Raw genomic sequence first — 13,041 nt, forward strand, 5'->3', positions numbered from 1 at the left:
CACGCATGTCTCAAAAAGGGAGAATCTTTTAATAATTTAGCACAAAAATCAAATTATATAAACTTGGTATATTCCAGAAAATATTGCTTTCAACACTTACACCATGATCAAAATTCCTTTGGTAGCTTTTAATCAAAATGTAGCCTGCTATTGTGTAAAATATAAAGCGCTTTTAAATGCTCTCAGCAAAGTGTCTGTTGTAGTTGCCACACGAACGTCACCGTCGGCTGCACAGCCTCGGCTGCGTGCACACAGCGTGAAAGCAGGTGCCGCCGAGGTCACCCCTGCTCACAACGTCAAGTCTCCTCCGAAACGTTTACAGTGGTTACAGCAGAGGACAGCCACCCTGCCCAGGGCCGTGAAAACAAAACCAAACTTTATTGTCGCAATCATACAAACACTGCAATTAGAAAAAATCAAACAGCAGTTCCCCAGTGCAGAGAACGGGGCTGCTAGACTCAATCTTAGAACGGCAAACACACACACACTGCCCCCCTCTAAACCCTCAAACAGAAAACCCACAAGGGACGCAGTGGAAGTAAAGTGAAGGCGCTGACGGGCTCGCGGCATCACACGCGGCGGACGTGGTGTCCTCTTGGTGCATCAGAAGTCTCGCCAAGGAGCCCCATCCTGAAAGCCACTCCTCAGAGGTTAACCCTTGTTGAAAGACCTGGAACAGATGCTACTATCCAGGCTGCATAATCGACCAGCCAGCTTTAACAATGACTGTTTCTTCCTAACGTTCACCAGTAAGGGTTCTTGTTTCGGGTCTAAGAGCTTGTGTCCCTGCAGCTACAGAAGGGCAGCACGGAGGGTCTCACACACACACACCGAACATCAGCTTCTGCCACGAGAACACCGCTTACAAAGGAGCCTCTTTTAAGAAACCAGTATCTGCTTGTCCGACCTCAGAGTCACTCTGCAGAGCCACAGAACCATCCAAACGCCTAACAGAACAGGAGGAAGAACTGGAGGGAAGGTACACAAGCCATCTGCAAATCCTTGAGCCTGTGAAGGAGGATCCAAGGACCCCCCCTTTTCTGCTAGTCCCAAAGCAGCCATGCTGCTAAGTACCAGAAAGTCCTGGAAACAGCACAGAAGTGTTTCTGCCCTAAAGATACATTCTAGTGTCTCATGGGAGGAGCCGCCACGAGCCTCAGGCCACGTAGCGGTACTGGTTGGGACTGTCCTGGTCTCTCTCCATGTAGTCTCTGTCTATGAGAGATTCGATTCTCTTTTTCAAATCTCCAGGCTGGAAAAGAAGAACAAAAGCCCCAATTATAGGGGCGTTAAATTTACAACCACAGGGGAATATAAGATACCACGCTCGAAGCACGGGATTACAGTTATGTGCATACACCACATGTCAACACACCCATCTACAAAGAACTGTTTATAATCAGAAGCCAATTATAAAACGCTAGACCAAAACTTCCTGCTTCCAAAGACAATGTTAACGTCATATCGTGAGCAAAGCGCTTCCTTCCGTGTGGCAGGCATCCGAGCAGGGCTGCCCGTCGGGGGTGTGAGGCTGTGAACGGTGAGCACGGCACCGAGGTCGCTGCACACCACAGCCTGGCAGAGCCTGCCTGGGGCGCGTCCTTCCTTTGTGACGACGATGCCCAATGCCGCCTGCCATCACCGTGTGCTACTACACGTGCTCCACGTGGGCAGTGCCCCTGGGAAGGGGACGCACCGGGCACGTCTGCATTTGGAGGCATGTCTGCGCCGTTGCCTCCGAGCCCGCGCAGACCCTCCACCCCAAGTGACCGGCCGACACCAGCACCTGCTGGAGTGGACCTGGCGCTCCTGCAGTCTCTGTTGAACTGCCGGGTCCCTCCTGCACAGGGGCAGGGGCTCCGACCCCGCGGGGTGCAGAGCACGGCGCGGCACAGGACTCCCACGGGCCCATCCAGTGTCCGCCCACTCCCCGGTCCGCCCGGGCTGGGTGACATGGCCTCAGAGAACTTCTACCCAGGAGCACAGGTGGCCCTGGGACGCCTGCCGGAAGGCTTTAGGACACACGGCCTCGGGCAGAGGCAACGTGACAACAGCGGGAGGAGAGAGAGCCGGGCCCTAGCGTCCCTCCCGCGGTGACTGGGGGTCAGCTGGAGCCCCACTCTCACACACACATGGAGATTTCTGTAGCGTGTGACCAGCTATAACGGAGGACAGATGGTCCGATGCTAAAGGTCGTGAGACTTGTATGCGCTTTGCCAAGGGTGCAACGGGTGCTGAGACTTAATCAAGCTGACGCCCACTCACCTTGACGGGAAACTTCAGCTGATTATACAATTCGGAAACGAGCAGGTTGTGGCCCAGCGTCTTTCTCATCTTCATTATCCTGACGATGGCGGCGTCGATCTGGTACTGCCGGTCCTGGAACACGCGCTCTGTGGTGCTGGCCTGCTCTTCAACCTGTGCGGGAGAAGCCGGAGCGAGAGTGTATTTCGGTGCTGATTACCTCCGACTGTGGAGTCTGATGAGAACCTTCTGTTGAAAGAAAGGCCACACTGCGGGTGGATCCTGTTCTGTGCTGCAGTTTTGTTCTAGTCAAACTGTTTAACTTCAGGACCAAAATAAGTAAATTTACAGGAATAGGTACATTAATTAAAAGACTTTTGGTGCCGGCTATGAAACAGATGAACAGAACTTTTAGAACAGAAATGAGAAACTGCCCCATAATATGTGAATCTGATTATAATAAAGGTGACAGTTCCAAGAGGTTATCAGAGAATCAACTCACTTTTTAAAGTAGGGAGGGTGGTTACAATGTTTTCTGATACTAAAATAATTTCTACACTGCCCAGAGAAAGATTTAAATGTATAAACTACTAGAAAAATAGAGGTAAATGTTTAAAATTTGGGTTAGAGGAAGGTCTTTCTTAGGATGACCCCCAAGTCAGAAACTGTGGAAGAAAAGACTCTATTTCCCACTATAGTCATGTGGGAAACGCTCTCAGAACGACAAAATCATGTGCACAAAAGACAAAGGTTAATCTCCTCAATATAAACAGGATACCCACAAGTCAGAGGTGGAATATTACAATAAATGTACCAGTGACTTGAATTCAAGCAGTTAATTAAAAAGAGAAAAATGCAAATGGCAGCCCACGAAGAGCCAGACCAGCATCTACAAGGTGCTTACAGGCGCTCAGCCAAGAGTCTTAAGCAAAAGCATTTTCACTGAATCTCACACCCTGAGACGGTGTTACACTTATTCCAAAAGATGAAGAACTGAGGACTAGAAAGGTGACCTACTTTGTACGAGCTCCTAAATGGCAAAAAGATGCTCAGAGGAACCACAGGAAGAGTCACATTCACATGGCAGTGAACCACTTCCGTGCCTGGGAACGGGGCGGGCAAAGGCAGGGGGCAGAGGTCAGGACCCCGTGAGCCAGAGACTGGAACCTGGCTGAGGGGTCAAGTCAACAAAGTTCACGTTCTCTGACCCAACGATTCCACGGCAAGGAGTTTATACTCAAGAAACAGCCCAGCCAGGGAAACAGGAGTGTTTTGTACAGGGTGGTTAGCATAACCCTATCTCCAGGAATGGAAACATCCTGACTGCCTTTCAGCAAGGGCACTGCCAGGCCCTGCAGATGGGCCCCACGGATTCTCGGATTCGAGCCACACAACGGATTACTCTGCACCCTTAAAAACCAAGTCCTGACATGGAAAGAGGCCCAGGGTGAAGAATAGGAACAGCTTACAAAATGGGGCATGTAAATGGCACGTGGAGCGATCCCATTAAGACAAGTTTACACACGTACATCAGAGAAAAAAGCTGCCTGCAAAAAAGCTGCAAATCAAGTGGCAGGAGAGGTCACCTCTGGAAGAAAAGAGGTGACAGACAGGCCCACTTGGGAATTATAACTCCAGAATCTTACACCCTTTAGTCACTCTGGTATAAATTCCTAATAGTAAGAAAGATGGAACACAGGCTATGTGCATTAAACCTTCAACAGATATGTCGAATTACCCACTAAAAACACTGTGCCAATCCAAACATCTCAAAAAATAAAAACATAAAAATTCCCGTTTTCTCATATTCTTGCCAACTCCGGATACTATCAAACTTTTAAACATTTCCCAAATTGATAGCCAAAAAATAGAATATTATTTTAATTTGAATTGAAAAAACTACTGATGAGATTAAATACCTTTCACGTATTTATCGATCTATTTCTTTTGCACGATTTGAACATACTTCCCGACTGGGCAACACCGAGCTCCTCCGGGGAAGGGCAGCAGGCCTCAGACCCGCTGCAGGTGTAGGAGCGTCTGTGATGCCACCTCAGACCTTCAGAGCTGCCTGTGCATCACCTGGACTACCTCCCTCCCCACAAGGCCCTGTCTCGCTCATCCACTCGTACAAGGGGGCGGCTGACACCTGCTCTGTAGATGGGCACCAGGGTGCGTCTGCCCGCCTGGCCCACACGTTGACCACAGCCCTGCGGTGCCAGGGCTTCTGCATCAGGAAGGCCGGAGGGCAGGTCCAGAACCTGCTCCGGACACATGATGCTCGAGAGCCTGATCAAAGCTACAGACGCTCCACCTGTACATGGATCCCAGAGGCGCTGCCGGTGGGTCCATGACTCCCAGGACCCTCACCACTTCCACCCCAGGACCTGCTGGAGGCGAGGCCGAGAGAATGGCTGAGTGCTGTGCAGAAATCAAGAGACAAGTCACCAGGTTTTGGAAATGACGTGCTCTCCACACTAACGGCATGCGGTCTAGGAAGATCTGATTTATCCATCACTTCTGTGAATAGGAACCATAAATGTTAAATGCATTTCTTTCTGATTTTTGCCCCTGTCGTGAGTATAAAGTAATGAAAGTTACGTTAAAATAAGTCCTCTCATAGACATGACATATGTAATTAGACACTTTAGAATACACTCTGGAAGCCTACAGTCGAGAAATTACTCTAAAACTAGTGATTCCCTGGTGAGTGCCGTGTAACGGAAGAGAAAGTGGGTACACGTACGGTTTCCTTCATCTGGATTTGATTGATTTTGATCCGAAACAACTTGTGCTTGAACTCTCCATTGAAGACGAATCTGTCTCCGTCTTCAACCTCCCTCCCTCTGGGACTTTTGATCAGCACGCGCGCCCTCCCGCAGGCCAGGGACTGCAACGTCCTCCGCAGCTCGCTGCCCTCTGAGCGGGAGAAAGCGCACAGGTCAGGACCCCGGGCCGCCGCGATCTCGGGTGCGGCCAGCAGGGCCGCGCCTCCACGTCCTCTTCCCCGGAAGCCGCCCGCGCTGCGCAGGCACGCCTACCTATCCCAGTGGCCATCTTTACGTCCTCAAAGCTGAATCCGTCGCCTTCGTTGAACATGAGGAGCACCAGCGTCTGGAGCAGCGACACCTGCAGCTCCTTCTTCCCCTTGAAGAGAAGGGCAGCTCACGTGGGACGCTGCGTTTGGCCCACAGGCCTCTTTAAGAGGCTTCTCTCTGCTCTCAAACTTTGTGTGCGTGGGGAATGGTAAGAAACTACTGATTGAACACCAAATAAGGAGAAATTAAGTTACGAGTTATACAAGAATAAAATGACTCAGGATTGCACTTAAGTCTCTTCTCCTGAAATACTCTGGACAGAGCACGAGAAGGCACGGTGACGAGGCCGGGCTGGAGGGGAAGCTGGCAGGAGGCGCAGCTGATGCGGCATGAAGAGGACGAGGACACCGCGAACAGGCGCACACGTCACACCTCGCTTGACTGCAGGTCTGCGTGTCTGTCGGCTCCCTTTCCAAGCACCTGCTCCTTCCGTGCCCGTGTCCCATGTCGGTGACTCAGTATCTCAAACCCGCCACCAGAAAAGGATTAGGACTTGCCGAAGGCTCACACGACAGTTAGCGCTTTCTTGGCAAGGAAGTATTTAAGCTAAGGTATACAGTAGCTTCTCAGACGCAGCGCTGCCACACGCGCAAAGCCACGTGACCCGCCTTATCACGGTACTCCCTCCACTGCAGCAGCTGACACAGGCCCCACCTCCTGTCACCCAGCCCCTGCCACGGACACTCGCCACGTGGTCACTGTGGGGAGGGGCACCCCGTGCAAGCGCTTCCTGTGGGCCCAGCCGGGGGTGTGGACAGTAAGGGGACCATGGGATTTAACTCTCACGACACCTTAAAGAACCGTATGTGAGGACTTCCCTGGTGGCGCAGTGGTTAAGAATCCGCCTGCCAATGCAGGGGACACGGGTTCGAGCCCTGGCCTGGGAAGATCCCACATGCCACGGGGCAACTAAGCCGGGGCGCCACAACTACTGAGCCTGCGCTCTAGAGCCCGCAAGCCACAACTACTGAGCCAACGAGCCAGAACTACTGAAGCCCGCATGCCCAGAGCCCGTGCTGCGCGAGAAGCCACCGCGATGAGAAGCCCACGCACCGCAACGAAGAGTAGCCCCCGCTCGCCGCAACTAGAGAAAGCCCGCGCGCAGCAACGAAGACCCAACGCAGCCAAAAAAGAAACAAATAAATCAATTTATTAAAAAAAAAAGAAAAAACAAGAACTATATGTAGCGTGTGTGGTTTTGTGTATATAGCCTTGTACAATAACACACAATGAAATATGTACAGATAATTTATGTGCAATTGTATATATAATTTATATGAAGATGCATAGTTAACATAGTACAATTGCAAAACAGTAACTAATTTTTTGGCTCAGTATATACGTAATTGAATTTTGTTTACAAAATTGAAGTTAAGTTTGAATATGGACTGTTTTGTGATATGTTTCTTTCATTTATCAATACACTGTATGCATTTTCTCTTCCTAAATTATCACTTTTAATAACAGCACTGAAACAAATATTCTTATTCATTAATCTGTGAAAATGTTTTATTAAGATGAATTCCCAGAGTTGGAACTACTTGCAACAAAGTCCGTGATTTCAGGTTCTGAGATGCAGCACCACACTGCCCTCTGCAGGGCTCACGGGCTCCTTCCAGCAGTGGGTGAGGCTGCTGCTCTTTTAGTTTTAGCCTCTATCAGTTTCCTAGTCAGAGTGGCATTTTATTGTTTTTAACCTGTAATCCTTTGACTGGCAGAGAAGTGGGCACGTTTTCACATATAGCGCTGTTTCAGTCTCACTTTTATAAACTGCCTCTTCACAGCCTTAACTTTTTTTTTTTTTTTTTTGTGGTACGCGGGCCTCTCACTGCTGTGGCCTCTCCCGTTGCGGAGCACAGGCTCCGGACGCGCAGGCTCAGCGGCCATGGCTCACGGGCCCAGCCGCTCCGCGGCACGTGGGATCTTCCCGGACCGGGGCGCGAACCCGTGTCCCCTGCATCGGCAGGCGGACTCAACCACTGCGCCACCAGGGAAGTGCAGCTCTATTTTTAATTAGGTAAATGCTTTCCTATTCTAATTAATTTTGATTGATTAGAATAGTAATCCTTCGACTGTTTCATTTTATTGACCTTTGAAAAGCCAGTGTTGAGTTATATTGAATAATCACTTCCTTTCTTTGCTACCAAAGTTCAATCACAATCAAAAAACATTCTATTAACATACTTAAGAAAAATAAAAAGTGGAGGAGACACAGGACTTACCTCTTTAAACTCTGCTTTCAACACGGCGTGACCCAGTGTAGTTTGCCATTGAAGCTTTCGACCGCTGTGCTTTCCAAGATAAAATGTCTTGAATACTTCCTGAAGTTTAATCATCTGTCAAGCCAAGAAAACAACGAATTTCATTATGCTAAACACCTTTAACCTGAAGAACCACATACTGTGCAGCAGATCTCGGCTGAATGAAAAGTCAGTTCTGTGTTTTGACAGCTGCCACCACCTGCTCGGGCCCTGAGGCTGCCGTGATTTCAATGGTACTTTCTGGGAGGGCTCCTGACTCTGTCCAGGACGTGAGGCTGGGCCCTCCCTCCTGAGGCCCCATGGGCTTCCTCGGCCCCTCCCGCCGCCTCTGTGCCCAGGAGCGCCACCCCTCCCGACAGCTTCCCTCTGCCGCCTCCCCTGCCCCCGGGCTCCCGAGACCCTCATCACGAGGATTCCTGTCTTCAACTGGAGGCCACACCTTCTGGGTCTTTTCGGGTTTGTCTTCTCGCCCTGGAGCCCCAGGGCCTGCACTCCACTCGGCCCCGGCAGTGTCACGAGCCGAGGCCCAGGTCCTAGGAGCGGGTTCAGTTCTCCCCTGGGCCCGGCCCCCCCACAACTCCACGGCACGCACCTCCTCTTCCCACCCCTCTGCCAGGTCCTGAGCTGCTCCGCCGGCACTGTCACCAGCCCTCTGGACGGGGTGCTAAGGGAGCGGGGCCTGGGCTGCCTCTGTGCTACTGCAAAGCAGGTGCCGAAGCATGAGGGCCTGGGCCCTCTGTCGGGAAGGCCTGCCAGCCTCGCAGCTGCCTGGCACCTCCTCTTCATGCTTCCAAACTCAGCTCCAAGTCACCCCACGGGCCCATGACCCATCTTCAATACATCAAGTCCCAGGCACGATGTCACTTCATGTCTAAGTATTTCAGAACACAGCTAACAGACAGGACTCTTCTAGAAAACGGGTCTACTGTACCATCTCACACCTAAAAAAAAGTCAGTGTGATAAACCTTCCAATGCAGACCTCTCCTAAAATTATTTCCTGGAGATTAATTCCCAGGAGTGGAAATAATAGTAATGATTATAATAAGGTAGCAGCAGCTGACACTGGGTGCTTACTAGCTAGTTACTGTCCTAGGCTCAACAAAGATCAAAGACCTAAATATGAGTTAAAACTACAAAGCTCTTAGAAAAAAACATAGGCACGAATTTTCGCGACCTTGGATTTGGCAATAGTTTTTTAGATACGACCAAAAGTACAAGTAACAACAGAAAAAAATGGATTAAGTGGACTTCATCAAAATTAAAAACTTTTATGCAGAGGACACTATCAAGAAAATAAAAAGACAACTCACAGAAGATATCTGCAAGTCACATGTCTGATAAGGATCTAATGTCTGGAACACAGAAAGAACTCTCACCACTTAACAGACAGAAAACACAATTAAAAAATGGGCAGACAACTGAATAAATAAATGTAATAGAATTAATAGATAAGTAATAAACCTTTTGAATTAAAAAACAAAAAATGGGCAGAGGACTTGAATAGACAATTCTCCAAAGAAGGTCTACAAATAGCCAATAAGCACATGAAAAGATGCTCCACATCATCAGTCAACATGCAAAAGCAAGTCTAACCAAAATGAGACACTGATTCATACCAAGATGGCTATATCATAAAAAATGAAAAATAATAAATGTTGGTGAGGAGGTGTGGAAATTGGAACCCCTGTGAGTTGCTGATGGGAACGTAAAATGGCGTAGGTGCTATGAAAAATGGTAGTTCGTCAAAAAAGTTGAACAATTATCACATGAACCAGCAATTCTACTCCTAGGGATAGACCCCAAAAAGCCGACAACGGGTAATCAAACACGGCACACTCATGTTCACAGCATCATCATTCACGACAGTCAGAAGGTGGAAATAGCCCACATGCCCATCGATGGATGGATAAACGAACGTGGTCCATGTACCCGATGGAGTGTGAGTCAGCCTTAAATAGGTATGAAGATGCCACATGCGACGGCGTGGATGAACCCTGAGGACATGATGCTTAGTGAGAGAAGCCCAACCGAAAAGGCCACACAATGTATGATCTCATTTATAGCAAACGTCTAGAACAAGTAGATCCAGAACAAGTAGATCAGTGGTTGCCTAGGTCTGGGGCGGAGAGAGAGGGAGGAGTGAGGAGGGAGGGGAGAGGGGAGAGGGGAGGGGTGTGTGTGTGTGTGTGTGTGTGTGTGTGTGTGTGTGTGTGTGTGTGTGTGTGTGTGTGTGTGTGTGTGTGTGTGTGTGTGTGTGTGTGTGTGTGTGTGTGTGTGTGTGTGTGTGTGTGTGTGTGTGTGTGTGTGTGTAGTGGGGATGGGGGGATGGGAGGAACTGCATTGGGTCAGGGCTTCTGTTTGGGATGATGGAAGAGTTCTGAACTTTCCGTAACTTAATGCCACTGAGCTGTACACAAAACTGTAGGTGTATTTTACCAAGTACGAGTATTTGGTAAGCCCCAAACACCTTTTGCTAGAAGACCAAGGTTCTCAAGAGTGCAGGGGTCCGTGCTGAAGCACAGGAGCTAGAAGAGCCCCCGCAAGCCAAAGGTGGGGCAACCTCGGCATCAAATAGGTAAGAATCCAGGAGTGCACACTGACAGAGATGGAGGAAAAATAAGTCAATTCGTGGGGCAGAGGGGAAGGCTCGTCCTTGGAAGAGGATGCCAACTTCTAAACAGAGAGAAATGGGAGATGGGACGGGATCACTGCTCGTAGGTGAGCATGGACCCGGGCAAGTGAGTCTGATGGGGATTAAGAGGTTCACATCATCCTCAAATTCTCCCCACAAGTTACTTGATAACTACAAACCAGCTGACATCTTAACCAGGTGAGCACAGGTATCATCATCACCAGGGGCAAAGGAACAGCGTGCGGCCCTGGCCCAGGGACCGAGAAGACTGTGGCGGGACCTGCACGGCCGGCGTCTAACCTGCCAGCAAGCCGGGAGACTGTGAGAGCCGCCTGCAGTTCCAAAAGGGCTGCGTCGTGAGGGAGAAGGAAGGGGGTGCTGCTGCCCCCGCTGAAGGGGACTGCAGACACAGTCGCGGGCGACGTGGGGGCCTGGGCTGGGCCTGGCAACCAGAGAAAACGCCACGCGGGACGTGGCTGGGACACTGACAAAATCGGAATACGGCGACACGCAGGATGGGGGCGGCACATCCACGTCAACTCTCTGCGCTTGGCAGTGTCCTCTGGTTCTATTCCCAGGAAATCCCCTCTAATGTACTGTGGTTAAAGGACATGATGCAACCTACTCTCAAGTGGATCAGGAAACAACGCACATTATGGGGAGTGTGACGGGCACGCCTGGCGGCGCTAGGGAGTGGTGGAGGGTACTGGGAACTCTGAACCATTCTTGCAAATTCCTCTAAGCCTGAATTGTTTGGCGGTTTTTTTTTTTTGAATTTTATTTTATTTTTATACAGCAGGTTCTTATTAGTTATCCATTTCATACACATCAGTGTATACATGTCAATCCCAATCTCCCAGTTCATCCACCACCACCCCAACCCCCCGCCACTTTCCCCCTTGGTGTCCATACGTTTGTTCTCTGCATCTGTCTACTTCTGCCCTGCAAACTGGTTCATCTGCACCATTCTTCTAGGTTCCACATACACGCGTTAATATACGATATTTGTTTTTCTCTTACTTCAGTCTGCATGACAGTCTCTAGAGCCATCCATGTCTCTACAAATGACCCAATTTTGTTCCTTTTTATGGCTGAGTAATATTTCATTGCATACGTGTACCGCATCTTCTTTATCCATTCGTCTGTCGATGGGCATTTAGGTTGCTTCCATGTCCTGGCTATTGTAAATAGTGCTGCAATGAACATTGGGGTGCATGTGCCTTTTTGAATTATGGTTTTCTCTGGGTATATGCCCAGTAGTGGAATTGCTGGGTCATACAGTAGTTCTGTTTTTAGTTTTTTAAGGAAACTCCATACTGTTCTCCATAGTGACTGTATTGATTTACATTCCCACCAACAGTGCAAGAGGGTTCCCTTTTCTCCACACCCTCTCCAGCATTTGTTGTTTGTAGATTTTCTGATGATGCCCATTCTAACTGGTGTGAGGTGATATCTCGTTTTTTTTTTGTTGTTTTTTTTTTGCGGTACACGGGCCTCTCACTGTTGTGGCCTCTCCCGTTGCGGAGCATAGGCTCCGGACGCGCAGGCTCAGCGACCATGGCTCACAGGCCCAGCTGCTCCGTGGCATGTGGGATCTTCCCGGACTGGGGCACGAACCCATGTCCCCTGCATCGGCAGGCGGACTCACAACCACTGCGCCACCAGGGAAGCCCCTCATTGTAGTTTTGATTTGCACTTCTCTAATGATTAGTGATGTTAGGCAGCTTTTCATGTGCCTCTTGGCCATCTGTGTGTCTTCTTTGGAGAAATGTCTATTTAGGTCTTCTGCCCATTTTTGGATTGGGTTGTTCGTTTTTTTAATATTGAGCTGCATGAGCTGTTTATATATTTTGGAGATTAATCCTTTGTCCGTTGATTCGCTTGCAAATATTTTCTCCCATTCTGAGGGTTGTCTTTTCGTCTTATTTATAGTTTCCTTTGCTTTGCAAAAGCTTTTAAGTTTCCTTAGGTCCCATTTGTTTATTCTTGTTTTTATTTCCATTACTCTAGGAGGTGGATCAAAAAAGATCTTGCTGTGATTTATGTCAAAGAGTGTTCTTCCTATGTTTTCTTCTAAGAGTTCTCTAGTGCCTGGTCTTACATTTAGGTCTCTAATCCATTTTGAGTTTACTTTCGTGTATAGTGTTAGGGAGTGTTCTAATTTCATTCTTTCACATGTAGCTGTCTAGTTTTCCCAGCACCACTTATTGAAGAGACTGTCTTTTCTCCATTTTATATCCTTGCCTCCTTTTGTCATAAATTAGTTGACCATAGGCGCATGGGTTTCTCTCTGGGCTTTCTATCCTGTTCCATTGATCTATATTTGTTATTGTGCCAGCACCATATTGTCTTGATTATCTTTTCTCCATTGTATATCCTTGCCTCCTTTAGTCATAGATTAGTTGACCATAGGTGCGTGGGTTTATCTCTGGGCTTTCTATCCTGTTGCATTGATCTATATTTCTGTTATTGTGCCAGCACCATATCATCTTGATTACTGTAACTTTGTAGTACAGTCTGAAGTCAGGGAGTCTGATTGCTCCAGCTCCATTTTTTTCCCCTCAAAACTGCTTTGGCTATTTGGGGTCTTTTGTGACTCCAAACAAATTTTAAGACTTTTTGTTCTAGTTCTGTAAAAAATGCCACTGGTAATTTGATAGGGATTGCACTGAATCTGTAGATTGCCTTGGGTAGTAATTTTCACAGTATTGATTCTTCCAGTCCAAGAACATGGTATATCTCTCCATCTGTTTGTATCATCTTTAATTTCTTTCATCAGTGTCTTATAGTTTTCTGCATACAGGT

The 13,041-nt window shown here is 48.6% G+C and overlaps 1 protein-coding gene across 1 annotated transcript in view; it reads right to left on the reverse strand.

Annotated features, from left to right (window-relative positions):
- Positions 1-1,156: 1,156 nt before the first annotated feature.
- The window catches only part of CUL4A (cullin 4A), a 45,253-nt gene continuing 33,368 nt past the window's right edge, over positions 1,157-13,041 (reverse strand). The window contains exons 16-20 of the mRNA XM_007466362.1: positions 7,565-7,678; positions 5,286-5,391; positions 4,991-5,163; positions 2,266-2,418; positions 1,157-1,252 (exon numbers count right to left, since the gene is read on the reverse strand). Coding sequence (XP_007466424.1) covers positions 1,157-1,252; positions 2,266-2,418; positions 4,991-5,163; positions 5,286-5,391; positions 7,565-7,678 — 642 coding nt within the window. The remainder of the gene's footprint in view (positions 1,253-2,265; positions 2,419-4,990; positions 5,164-5,285; positions 5,392-7,564; positions 7,679-13,041) is intronic.

Source organism: Lipotes vexillifer, unplaced genomic scaffold (genome assembly GCF_000442215.2).
Source record: "Lipotes vexillifer unplaced genomic scaffold, Lipotes_vexillifer_v1.1 scaffold791, whole genome shotgun sequence".
Lineage (NCBI taxonomy): Eukaryota > Metazoa > Chordata > Mammalia > Artiodactyla > Lipotidae > Lipotes > Lipotes vexillifer.